The 12,233-nt window shown below is 44.4% G+C and overlaps 1 protein-coding gene and 1 long non-coding RNA gene across 13 annotated transcripts in view; both read right to left on the bottom strand.

Annotated features, from left to right (window-relative positions):
* Nucleotides 1-12,233, bottom strand: part of LOC134737558 (E3 ubiquitin-protein ligase HERC2-like) — a 46,299-nt gene continuing 34,066 nt past the window's right edge. For 10 of the 12 annotated variants that reach the window (XM_063653176.1, XM_063653177.1, XM_063653172.1 and 7 more), the window contains 6 exons: nt 9,929-10,122; nt 5,433-5,633; nt 3,037-3,265; nt 2,820-2,944; nt 1,278-1,456; nt 1-235 (listed from right to left, as the gene is read on the bottom strand). In XM_063653176.1, coding sequence (XP_063509246.1) covers nt 157-235; nt 1,278-1,456; nt 2,820-2,944; nt 3,037-3,265; nt 5,433-5,633; nt 9,929-10,122 — 1,007 coding nt within the window. In that variant the 3' untranslated portion in view covers nt 1-156. Of the gene's footprint in view, nt 2,950-3,036; nt 3,266-5,432; nt 5,634-9,928; nt 10,123-12,233 lie in introns of all 12 variants that reach the window. The other 2 variants (XM_063653178.1, XM_063653181.1) reach the window with 2 other exon arrangements.
* Nucleotides 10,589-12,161, bottom strand: LOC134738385 (uncharacterized). Its single transcript, XR_010124056.1, has 2 exons — nt 12,063-12,161; nt 10,589-10,912 (listed from the first exon to the last, which is right to left on the bottom strand). It is a non-coding gene; the product is annotated as an uncharacterized LOC134738385 (long non-coding RNA).

Genomic DNA, 12,233 nt, shown 5'->3' on the forward strand with positions numbered 1-12,233 from the left:
TGACAAAAAGCAGATTTTTATTAAACAGAGGTACAAATGTGTTTCATTTTCTAATAAATCTCTTTCACAAATCACCTTGTTTTTTCGCTCTTCTTGAATGATCATTTTAGACAACACTGTCTGACTGTTTTGGCTTCTGCCAAAGTTAGTCTCTGTTCACAGGCTGAGTCTGACTTCTTCCCACCTCCTCCTAGTCGGGCCTTCCAAAACAATGCTCACCATTCTTTCACATTGACTTTGGTTTTGAAAAGAAAAGTTATCTTACAAAGTAGTATGTATAACTCTGTAATATATGAAGCGAGGCAATGATACAACCAGTTTTAAAAATAACCTTCCATGATGATTTTCATTTACATCCACCTGCTTATTAGCAAGAATCTTTTTACAGGTTTACTGCACACCCAATTTCTCTTCTGGAAAAACTTTTGAACATCATCATGCCCTCCAACTTCTCCTCTCACCTATATTTAAAAGGGTCTGCTCTTTACCCTAAAATCTATACTAGGTAATTTTCAGAATATTCCTTCAATCATCAAACAAAGTTTTGAGATCCTCGTGCTGGATTTCACTATCTTAATATGAAAACCAATAATCACCTATTAAAATTCAATACAGGCCAGGCACAGTGGCTAACGCCTGTAATCCCAACATCTGGAGAGGCCAAGGCAGGTGGATCACCTGAGGTCAGGAGTTTGAGACCAGCCTGACCAATATGGTAAAACCCCATCTCTACTAAAAACACAAAAATCAGGCAGGTGTGTTTGCAGACACCTCTAGTCCCAGCTACTCGGGAGGCTGAGGCAGGAGAATAGCTTGAACCCAGGAGGTGGAGGTTGCAGTGAGCCAAGATCGTTGACACTGCACTCCAGCCTGGACGATAGAGAGAGACTCCGTCACAAAAAAAAAAAAAAAAAAAGTTAGTAAGTAAAATAAAGAGGCCAGGCGTGGTGGCTAATGCCTATAATCCGAACATTTTGGGAGGCCAAGGTGGGTGGATCACCTGAGGTCGGGAGTTCAAGACCAGCCTGACCAACATGAAGAAACCCCATCTCTACTAAAACTACAAAATTAGTGGGGCGTGGCGGCGCACGCCCGTAATCCCAGCTGCTCGAGAGGCTGAGGCAGGAGAATTACTTGAACCTGGGAGGCGGAGGTTGCGGTGAGTCAAGATTGCGCCACCGCACTCTGGCCTGGGCAACAAGAGCGAAACTCTGTCTCAAAAATACAAAAAAAAGTAAATAAATAAAACACAATACAATACAGCTAATACGATTTACCTAAGATGCTGTTGTATGAGCTGAACCAGAGGCAAACAATGTTTGCCAGAAGACTCACAGATCCCCGTATTAATAAGGTCTTTATCCAATGGAGTCCTGCTTCTATGAAATGCTGAGGCATTTGCTTCCTGTTCATCAATTTCTTTTTCCTTCTGTGCTTCTTTCTTGGCTTCAATATCCTGTAATTCATAAACAGAAATTGTTTACAAGTGATCTCATTAGCAGGTGTGAAGACACACAGGCTGGCTGAGCCCTGACCCCAATGCCAAGCTATCCCAGCCTCTGTGGCTGCCGCACACACCTACCCACAGGCCCCCACCTGCCCTGTTGGAAACCCCAACTCAGTTGTGCAGTTTCAAACAGTGTCTTCTGTTTACAGATCCAAGGTCCAGGCTGCCTCTGCTGATGCTCTCCAGCCTCCTTCTGTGAAGTCCCTAAAATCCTTAACCCTGCATACTGGCTCTCACAAAACCCAATGTGATCTGCCCCACACATGCAGCATCCAGCTGCTCTGCAAGGACAAGAAGGAGCTAGAATTCTCACACACAGAAGTCCTGGCTCAAATGTAAATGGCAGAGCCACTTTGGGAAACTATGAATACACACTGACCCCAGAACCTAACAAATTCCACTCCAAGTGTTTACCCAAAGGGAGGACATATGTTCACTAAAGTACTTGTTCACAGCACAATCGTGGCAGCTCTACACGGCCAAAAACCAGAAAGCCTGGGCGTGGTGGCTCACGCTTGTAATCCCAATACTTTGGGAGGCCAAGGTGGGGGGATCCCGAGCCCAGGAGTTGGAGACCAGCCTGTGCAACACAGTAACACCTTGTCTCTACAAAAAAAAATCAAAAAACTAGCCCGGCATGGTGACATGCCTGTGGTCCCTGCAACATAGGAGGCTGAGGTGGGAGGATCATGTGAGCCTAGGAGGACAAGGCTGCAGGTCACTGTATACAGCCTGGGTGACAGAGCAAGACCCTGTCTCAAAAAAAAAAAAAAAAAAAAAGAAAACAAAAACCAAAAACAATGTAATGTCCTTCAATAGGAGAATGAACTAACAAAGAGTACTACACCCAGAAAATGGAAAACTTCCCAATAATAAAAACGAAGTCACAATAGACACATCAGTGAGTGAATCTGAAAATCATTCTCCAAGGCCAGGCAGGAACGAGTGCATACTATACAGTTATATTGCTGCGACACTCAGAGCAGGCGAAACGCATCTCATCTGAGGGCAGGGGAGTATCCTGGCTGCAAGTGCCAAGGGCACAGGGATCTTTCCGAGTGACGGGAATGGTCTACCTGAGTAACAGGTTATCTGTTAACTTCACTGAAACAGGCAACATGCAGTATTTCATCACAATTAAATCACCTCAATAATTTTTAAAATTAGCACATAAAAGAATTTTAATTTAAGAAAATACTTGGATATGATAAAAGTTGAGTGTTTTACTGTGTTCTGTTATTCTTCACATGTGTGAGTGTGGTATTTCCGATCTCAGCGCACCACCAGGTCACGTGTGCCTCCAAGGCCATACCTGGATCTCCGCAGTAATGGCTGCGTGTAAGGCTGACTCCAACCCTCCAGCAGCCATCAAGCTGCCCACCAGAAGATCAATCATGAATCGACGACCTGGACTTATGTTCACTTCATTGCCTGAAACTGAACTAGAAAGTGTGTGCCAATTTGAGTGAAACGCCATCCCCTCCCAGCACCCTGACCCATGCCGTCTCCTGTTCCTTCCCCGAGCCCACCTGCGCAGGGCAGGAGAGCAGAGAGCGCCCGGGCCTGCTTCTCGGCAGTGGGCAGCAGCACGGACCAGCCGCTCTGCAGCATGGCCTGGGAGGCTGAATGCACGGTGCTCAGCACGCCTGTGCTGCTGGCCAGGGTCACCACCGTCTGCTTCAGGCTGTTCAGGAGGACGCTGCCCAGACCTAAACCAAGGAATTCCGGGTGAACCTGGTGACTAATGGCAGCATGCAACTGAAAGGAGAAAAACAATTTTCACTTAGAACCCCTAAAAATGAGTGAATTTCAAAGTCTTATTAAACACCGAATAAAACTCAATTTGAAGTATTATTTAAATAGACAAAATAACTTCTCAGCTTATGTATTTTTAAAAACTGGACTAAAAAAACTCTTACCCACAATAGTTGAAGTATTTTCTAGGGGAATTTTTGTAACCCCACTATGAACACATACATGGAAAAGCTCAAGATCAGCAGAAGAGCTAAACAACTAGCAACAGCAACCTCCACCCCACCCCAACCATCTGCACCAAACACAAATAATGGCTACAATGTAACCACAAAAGCTGCCACAGGCGGTGGCTCATGCCTGTAATCCCAGCACTTTGGGAGGCCAAGGTGGGAAGATTACTTGAGATCAGGAGTTCAAGACCAGCCTGGCCAACATGATGAAACCCCATCTCTATAAAAAAATCAGCCAGGTGTGATGGTACACACCTGTAGTCCCAGCTACTTGGGAGGCTGAGGCAGGAGAATCACTTGAACCTGGCAGGCCAAGACTGCACCACTGCATTCCAGCTAGGGTGACAAAGTGACACTCTGTCTTAAAAAAAAAAAAAAGCTGCTAAAAATTAGATTGCGGAGCTGAGAGTACACAAGGAAACTCCTCAAGTGCAAAACCGAAATTCACATGGGCACACACAGCAGGAATCAAGAGGTTCCGGGCTCTGAAAGCAGAGCCAAGCCGCCAGGCTTCAGCACAACCTCCCACACGGGAATGCACACAACAACCCACTGAACCCGAGCTTCCTGCAGAAGGCTGGGAGCCACTCAGGATCACCTGCCTGCCAGCCAACCACAGCCAGGGGGCAACGCACTGCCCGTCCCAGGCTCTGGGTAGCAAGAGGCCCCACGAGAAATGAGAGACCCGGCCCTGCCCTGGGAGTAGAAGTGAAATCAAAAGCACACCACTCATCTAGGTATAGATATCACAGGTCAGGAAATGACCACCGACACTCACCTAGAGTCTGTGAAACCTACAGAACCCTCAGGACCCCGGAGAGGCAAATGCAAAACCATATGCTGGGACACCTCGACAGCCTAAGACATACACGAGGCCACGCCCCACAGCACCGACCAGAACAGAAACATCACTGAAAACCAGGAGGGGCAGCAAACACCTGGGGTGCACCCACGCAAATGCCAGGATGCCACAGGTATGGTGATAAACGCGTGCTACAGAGGACTAGAGAAGCACACTTCAGACCTCTGCTCAGTTCATTACTGCAACTAAACACTACACTCAGTTCTGTACATTCTAGAAGCAGGGCAAAAAGGGGAGGGGCTGGAAGAGGGACATGACGGGTTGTTACACAGAAACCACTGTAATAAAAGGGAAAAATTACTATGTCGAGAAAACTGTGGTTCCTGTCATTAAGTTAGAGGGTTTTATTACAAAGACAAAAGATGATGATCAAACACTTCAGCTTTAGTTTTGCCAGGGAGGAAGACTTTTGCAGCTTTTATTTTGACCGTAACCATAACCTTCATGGTGAGGAAAGGAAGGTATTGCTTTGGGAGCCGAGCTTACTGAGTAGATCAAGCTTGTCCAACCCATGGCCTGAGGGCAGCACGGGGCCCAGGACGGCTTTGAATGCGGCCCAAAGTAAAATTTCTTAAAACATCATGAGATATTTTTGGGATTTTTTTCTAAGCTCATCAGCTATCGTTAGTGTATTTTATGTGTAGCCCAAGACAATTCTTCTTCCAGTGTGGCCCAGGGAAACCAAAGACCGGACCCTCTTGGTGCAGGGTTTTCACAGTACAGAGGAGAGACAGGCCAGCACTGGTGTCTCAGCTGAGCGCTGTCTCTCTCCATCACCTGTGATCTCACCCAGTCATTTCTCCACAAGCAACAACAGTAAAACAGTAACAATGCCAACAAACTAATGATTCTAGCAAAAATAACACAATCCATACACACTCTTCCTGCATGCCGAGGCTGACTTCCAGGACAAACATAAAATAAACAGATCAAGTTTTTTAAGCCTTGCGTCCATTATTAGTGCATTACAATCTTACTTTAAAATACTTCACCCAACAGGCCTTCAAAATACATAAACCTTCTTACAAATTGCTAAGAAACTTATAAAAGGAGCAAGAGGAAGGGAAATCACAAATACCTGAAGTCGTGGAAGATTCAGCGTTGCCACGGCCATGCACTCTTTCTCATGGGGCGGCGGCCAGTCCGCAGAGCCGTCCATCCCCTCACTCACCTGCTGCAGCAGGAGATCCAGCTGCTGAAAAGTCACTGAGCAAATGTCCACCCCCAAAGGGACACGGAGGCCAATGGACCACTCAGAACACGATGACCAAGCGCAGCTCTAAGAGGAAACACGCAACAATCTAAAATGAATCTCCAGATGCAGCTGCTGGTCTGTTCCACAGGAGCCACCAGCGTGTGTGATGGAGCTGCCTTATGTTATTACCTATCATCCCTCTAACTGCCCAGTCAAAAAGCATTCATGGGTGTCTAGCTCACACACTATCAGCTTCCAATTTTCGCGCCCATTTCACTAGCCCCATCTCACTTGGCCATACCTAAAAAAGTAAAAACATTTAAAAAAATTTTTTCACTCTCAAAATGATTAATGCACATTAATGGATGGCAGTGAGGCTCTCCATCCACTTGAAGTGGTATAACAGCAACTCTAACTGGACAATGAATTGTTAAGACACATATAACACACACACTCCCTTTCATAGTGAGAGAACAAGTAATCGGCAAAAATCTAGGAGAACTGTAGAACACCATCAATAAACTGGATCTAATTTATAGAACACTTCACCCAACAACAGCAAAATACATATACTTTTTTCCTTTTTTGAGACAGAGTCTCACTCTGTTGTCCAGGCTAGAGTGCAGTGGTGCAATCTCAGCCCACTGCAAGCTCTGCCTCCCGGGTTCACGCCATCCTCCTACCTCAGCCTCCTGAGTAGCTGGGACTACAGGTGCTCGCCACCATGCCTGGCTAATTTTTTTTTGTATTTTTAGTAGAGACGGGGTTTCACCATGTTAGCCAGGATGATCTTGATCTCCTGACCTCGTGATCCACCTGCCTCAGCCTCCCAAAGCGCTGGGATTACAGGCGTGAGCCACCGTGCCCGGCCATACATATACTTTACATATACTTTTATTTTATTTTATTTTATTTGAGATGGAGTCTAGCTCTGTCGCCCAGGCTGGAGTGCAGTCGCGCGATCTCAGTTCACTGCAAGCTCCGCCTCCTGGGCTCAAGCCATTCTCCTGCCTCAGCCTCCCAAGTAGCTGGGACTACAGGCGCCCGCCATCACGCCCAGGTAATTTTTTTTGTATTTTTAGTAGAGACGGAGTTTCACCGTGTTAGCCAGGATGGTCTCGATCTCCTGACCTCGTGATCTGCCCGCCTCGGCCTCCCAAAGTGCTGGACCATACACATACTTTTTAAGCACAAACAGACCACACATATACTTTTTATACGTATATGTATACATATATGTATACATATATGTATACATATATGTATATACAGACCATACATACACAGACCATACATGTACTTTTTAAGCACATACAGAATGTTCACTAAGAGAGAACATATCCTGACACATAAGTCTTAACAAATTTAAAAGAAATGAAATCATATGCAGTTTGTTCTCCAATCACAATGGTATTAAACTAGAAATCATTAATAGAACAATCTGCAAACACTTCTAAATAAAACAACATACTTAATAATCCATGTGTCAGGCCAGGCACAGTGGCTCATGCGTGTAATCCCAACACTGTGGGAGGCCAAGTTGGGGGGATCACCTGAGGCCAGGAGTTGAAGATCAGCCTGGCCAACATGGAGAAACCCCATCTCTACTGAAAATACAAAACAATTAGCCAGGCATGGTGGCGGGTGCCTGTAGTCCCACCTAATCAGGAGGCTGAGGCAGGAGAATCGCTTGAACCCAGGAGACAGAGATTGCAGTGAGCCGAGATCATGCCATTGCACTCCAGCCTGGGCAACAACAGTGAAACTCTGTATTGAAGAAAAATAATAATAATGATAATAATCCATGGGTCAAAGAACAATTCTCAAAAGAAATTAGAAAATACTTTGAACATAAATGAAAACGCATCAAAATTTGTGGGTTTAATTAAAGCACTGCTTAGAGGAAAATTTATAGCATCAAATCATTATATATTACAAAAAAGATAGGTCTAAATCAGCAATCTAACTTTCCACCTTAAGAAACTAAAAAAGAGCAAAGTGAACACAAAACAAGCCAAAGGGACAAATGACAAGATAAAAGCAGAAAACCAATGAGATTGAAAGCAAAAAAACAAGCCAAAAATTAATGAAACTTACAGATTGTTCTTTGAAAAGATCAACAAAATTGAAAAACTCTAGCAAAACTGACAAAGAAAAAAACAGAAAAGACACAAATTATCAGTATCAGGAATGAATGAAGGGACATCACTGCAGGCCCCACAGAATTCAGATGATTAGCAAGAGAATGCTAAGGAAAACTTGACATGTAAAAATCAGACAACTTAGATGAAATAAAGCAATGTCTGAGTGCCACAAACCAGGAAAATCCTCCTAGAAACAAACAGGTCACCTCAATAGTTCTATACCTGTTAAATAAATTGAATTTGCAAAATCTTTTCTTTTTTTTTTTGAGCCGGAGTCTCACTCTGTCACCCAGGCTGGAGTGCATTGGTGCAATCTCAGCTCTCTGCAATCTCCGCCTCCCAGGTTCAAGTGATTCTCCTGCCTCAGCCTCCTGAGTAGCTGGGATTACAGGCACACGCCACCAAGCTCGACTAATTTTTTGTATTTTTAGTAGAAACGAGGTTTCAACATGTTAGCCAGGCTGGTCTCAAACTCCTGACCTCTGGTGATCCACCTGCCTTGGCCTCCCAACGTGCTGGGATTATAGGCGTGAGCCACCGCGCCCGGCGTATAATCTTTTAGAAAGAAATCTCAGGTTCAGATGGATTCAAAAACATTTAAAGAAGAAGTAACACTAATTCTACACAATCCCTTATAGAAAATGGAAAAGGAGGGAACACATGCCAATACTTTGTATAAGGTCAGCTTTCCCCTGACAGAAAGTCAGACGAGATAGTATAATACAAAGAAAGAAAACTGCAAACCAACATCCCTGATGAGCATCAACAGAAAAATCCTCAAAAACGTGTTACCAAGTCAAATTTAGCAATACAGAAACAGAATAGGGCTGGGCGCGGTGGCTCACGCCTATAATCATAGGAATTTGGGATGCCAAGGAGGGTGGATCACTTGAGGTCAGGAGTTGGAGACCAGGCTGGCCAACATGGTGAAACCCCATCTCTATTAAAAACAAACAAACAAACAAACAAACAAACAAAATTAGCCAGGTGTGATGGTGCACACCTCTAATCCCAGCTACTCAGGAAGCTGAGGCAGGAGAATTGCTTGAACCCAGGATGCAGAGGTTGCAGAGAGCTGAGATTGCACCAATGCACTCCAGCCTGGGTGAGATTCTGTCTCAAAACAAAAAAAATAGAGTAGTAAATTGTGGCCAAGTGATCCCTATCCCAGTAACACAAGGCTTGGTCAGTATTTAAAAATCAGGCTGGTATAGTGTCTCACACCTGTAATCCCAGCACTTTGGGAGGCCAAGGCAGGCAGATCACTTGAGCTCAGGATTTCAAGACCAGCCTGGGCAACATAGTGAAACTCCATCTCTAAAAAAGAAAAAAAAAAAGTTTAAGAAAAAGAAAGTAAAAATCATCAATGTAATACACCACACTAACACACTAAAGAAGGAAAACTGCATGACCATTTCATTTGGATTGAAAGCATTTAACAAATTTTAACACCCATTCAGGATTTTTCAAAAGCTTCTAAAAGGGGGAATTAAGGCCGGGCATGGTGGCTCACACCTGTAATCTCAGCACTTTGGGAGGCCGAGGCAGGCAGATCACAAGGTCAGGAGATCGAGAGCATCCTGGCTAACACGGTGAAACCCCGTCTCTACTAAAAATACAGAAAGGTAGCTGAGCACGGTGGCAGGTGCCTGTAGTCCCAGCTACTCGGGAGGCTGAGGCAGGAGAATGGCGTGAACCCAGGAGGCGGAGTTTGCAGTGAGCCGAGATCACGCCAGCGCACGCCAGCCTGGGCATAGAGCGAGACTCCGTCTCAAAAAAAAAAAAAAAAAAAAAAAATTGGGGGGGAATTAAAGAAACTGCCTTAATCTGGTAATAAGGCACCTATATAAATATGCGCAGCTAACATCACAGTTGATGGTGAAAGACTGAACTGCTTTCCCCTACAGTCAGGAGCAAGGCAGGGCACCCACTGTCACCTCTCCTATTCAGCTTCACACTGCAAGTCCTGGCCAGGGCAATCAGGCCGGGAAAAATACATAAAAGGCAAGCAGACTGGAAAGGAAGAAATGAAACTGCCCCTCTATACAGATAGCATTTAATTGTCCATGAAGAAAACCCAAGGAAACTACAATGAAGCTCATAATAAATGAGTTTAGCACTACTGCAGGACACAAGAACAACAAACAAAACTCAGTGGTATTTCCTATATACTGGTAATGAACAACTGGAAACCAAAATCCTCCAAAATACCAAATCAAGCTCTATATTCAGTACCTGGGCAGGCCCACAGGTAACTCCCACTATGTGTTTGGCGTCGAGTCCTGGCAATGCTGCAGGTTCTGGCTTGGTCACGCGCAAGGTGTCAAAGTGCTGGCACTGGTCGTTGCTCCTCCAGCTGTGGACCTCGCTGTCCTCAGTCAGAGCCAGGCAGTGGGTGGAGCCTGCAGCCACATCAATCACCTTCTTCCCTACAAGGAAAGAGGGATGCAGATGCAGCTTCAAGCCTATGACCTGAATGGCCTAGAAAGATATTTCCACTAGGCCATTCAGGTCAGAAAGCTTTTAATATTAACTTCTTGAGGATAATCTGTTGCTTTAATATTAAGCACAATCATTTGCTTTGGGTGTGTTATTAAAACTCCTGTATTTTGTCAGCTACAATTTGTTAGGACCCACAGCCTACAAACATCATAATGCTGGGATACGAAATGGATCTGTTCTTTTTTCTCCTCCTCATTCAGATTTTCATTCCGAAAGAAACAAGGTGCTTTTAATTAACCATTAGATCACATTCTCCCATCCCAGATACAACAATGCACAGCACACTCTTCACTGAGGAAGGCTTCCTAAGAAGAAATCTATTGTTCTCTCAGAGTTAGGAGATATCACTATTTAAAACGTTGTTTCTATTTAAACACTCAGCAAAATATTCTATTTTTCTTTCCTGGTAAATCTAACATGACCAACACAAAGGGTGTTTCACAGAAATGTCAACATATAAAATAATTCAGCTGAAAAAACACACTGCAGTAAGGGGAACAATTCTATCCTAGGAGCTTACCATAAGTTAACATCAGCAACAACAAAAGGTGTTTTCAACAGTAATTTAAATACCCTCAAAGTAAACGATTTCTGTATCTAATAATTGTCATAGCTTTCCTATACTAATGGAGGTGAATATAAACAAGAAGGCAAGTGAAATTCAAATACCATTCAATGACACAGTAAACTTCTTACTCTGCAACTTATCTCAGAAGCCTAGAAAATAATAAATACCATATGGGCACACAAAACTCTTAGACATCAAGATATTAACATGCTTCAAAATAAAACTAATGGAGAAAGGAACTGGCAAGTCTTAGTTAAAAGTCCCACTTCCAAACACACTTGGTAAAGAAGCAAACACACAAAGAATGTATATAGTAACCAGGACATAACGAACTACAGCCCCCCATAGAACGCAGCCCAAAGCCTGCTTCTGTGAAGACACTGGTGTTGGAACACAGTCAGGTCCACCTGCTTCAAATACAATCTGGCCCTTTAAGAAAAAGGCTGCCCACCCTGAGAGAACCCTAAAGAGTCGATCTGATGTACCTACCTCTCACTGCCTTTTCCCTTCTTCCCTACTTTCTTGTCAACTTGCCTGCCCTTCGCCAGTTCTCGACTAGGATGAAGACTATCTCCCAACCACTAGGCCAGATGGTACGGAAAAGTCCAGTTTTACCTTAGAAAAATCCCTCCATCATCATAGTTTTGATGGCCCCCACCCCAACTTCCTGCAGCATAACATCCCTAGTAAGAACACCACAGAAGAATCTCAGGGTCTTCTTGTGGAGGCTCCCATCATCTCTGCCCGCGCTGGCAGCCCACATTGAAGGCGCTGGCACTCATATCTACATACCTTGGCTTCCATCTGTTCCCTCCAACTACAATGCATGCTGGACACCTTTGCAACTGAGCAAGCAGGAATCACCCATCAAGGATGAGTTCACATGAGAGCGACCCAGGTGGACCCAATCCCACCTCCCAATGTGGCCCCACAGCACAATGCACACTCACGGTCCTCAGTGTGCCTGCAGTACAAGTACAGGTGACCTCACCACACAGAAGGAACCCTTACTGAGTCCAGCCTGCTGAGTGAGGAATGCGTGCCTGCCACAGAAAGTGCCAATGTTTGTAAAACTCAATGGGTTTAAATTAAATTTGGTAAGAGTAACTCAAAGTCATTTTTTAATAGAGACACACCCACTTTCCTCTTAGTATCAATACCTACACCAAGCTGGCAGTAAAAGTTTCTAATGACAGTCCATTCATGGAATGTGAGGTTAAGAACATTAAACCTGCAAACTTTAAAACATTACTAAAGAAACTGTCCTGAAGGGTTTTAAAAGTTTACATTTGCACTCACCTTGCAAGCCTTCTAAGAGTTTTGGATAACGAACATATTCCTCTGTTCTGTGTCCAAGTCTCTGGTTGTCACCTTTTCCCCATGAATAAACTTGGCCACTTTTCATCAAAGCAATGGAAAACTGACTTCCACAGCGGACTTTGACCACATCCAAGTCTTGAAGCTTTTCAA

The sequence above is a fragment of the Pongo pygmaeus genome, chromosome 16 (genome assembly GCF_028885625.2).
Source record: "Pongo pygmaeus isolate AG05252 chromosome 16, NHGRI_mPonPyg2-v2.0_pri, whole genome shotgun sequence".
In the NCBI taxonomy this organism is placed as follows: domain Eukaryota; kingdom Metazoa; phylum Chordata; class Mammalia; order Primates; family Hominidae; genus Pongo; species Pongo pygmaeus.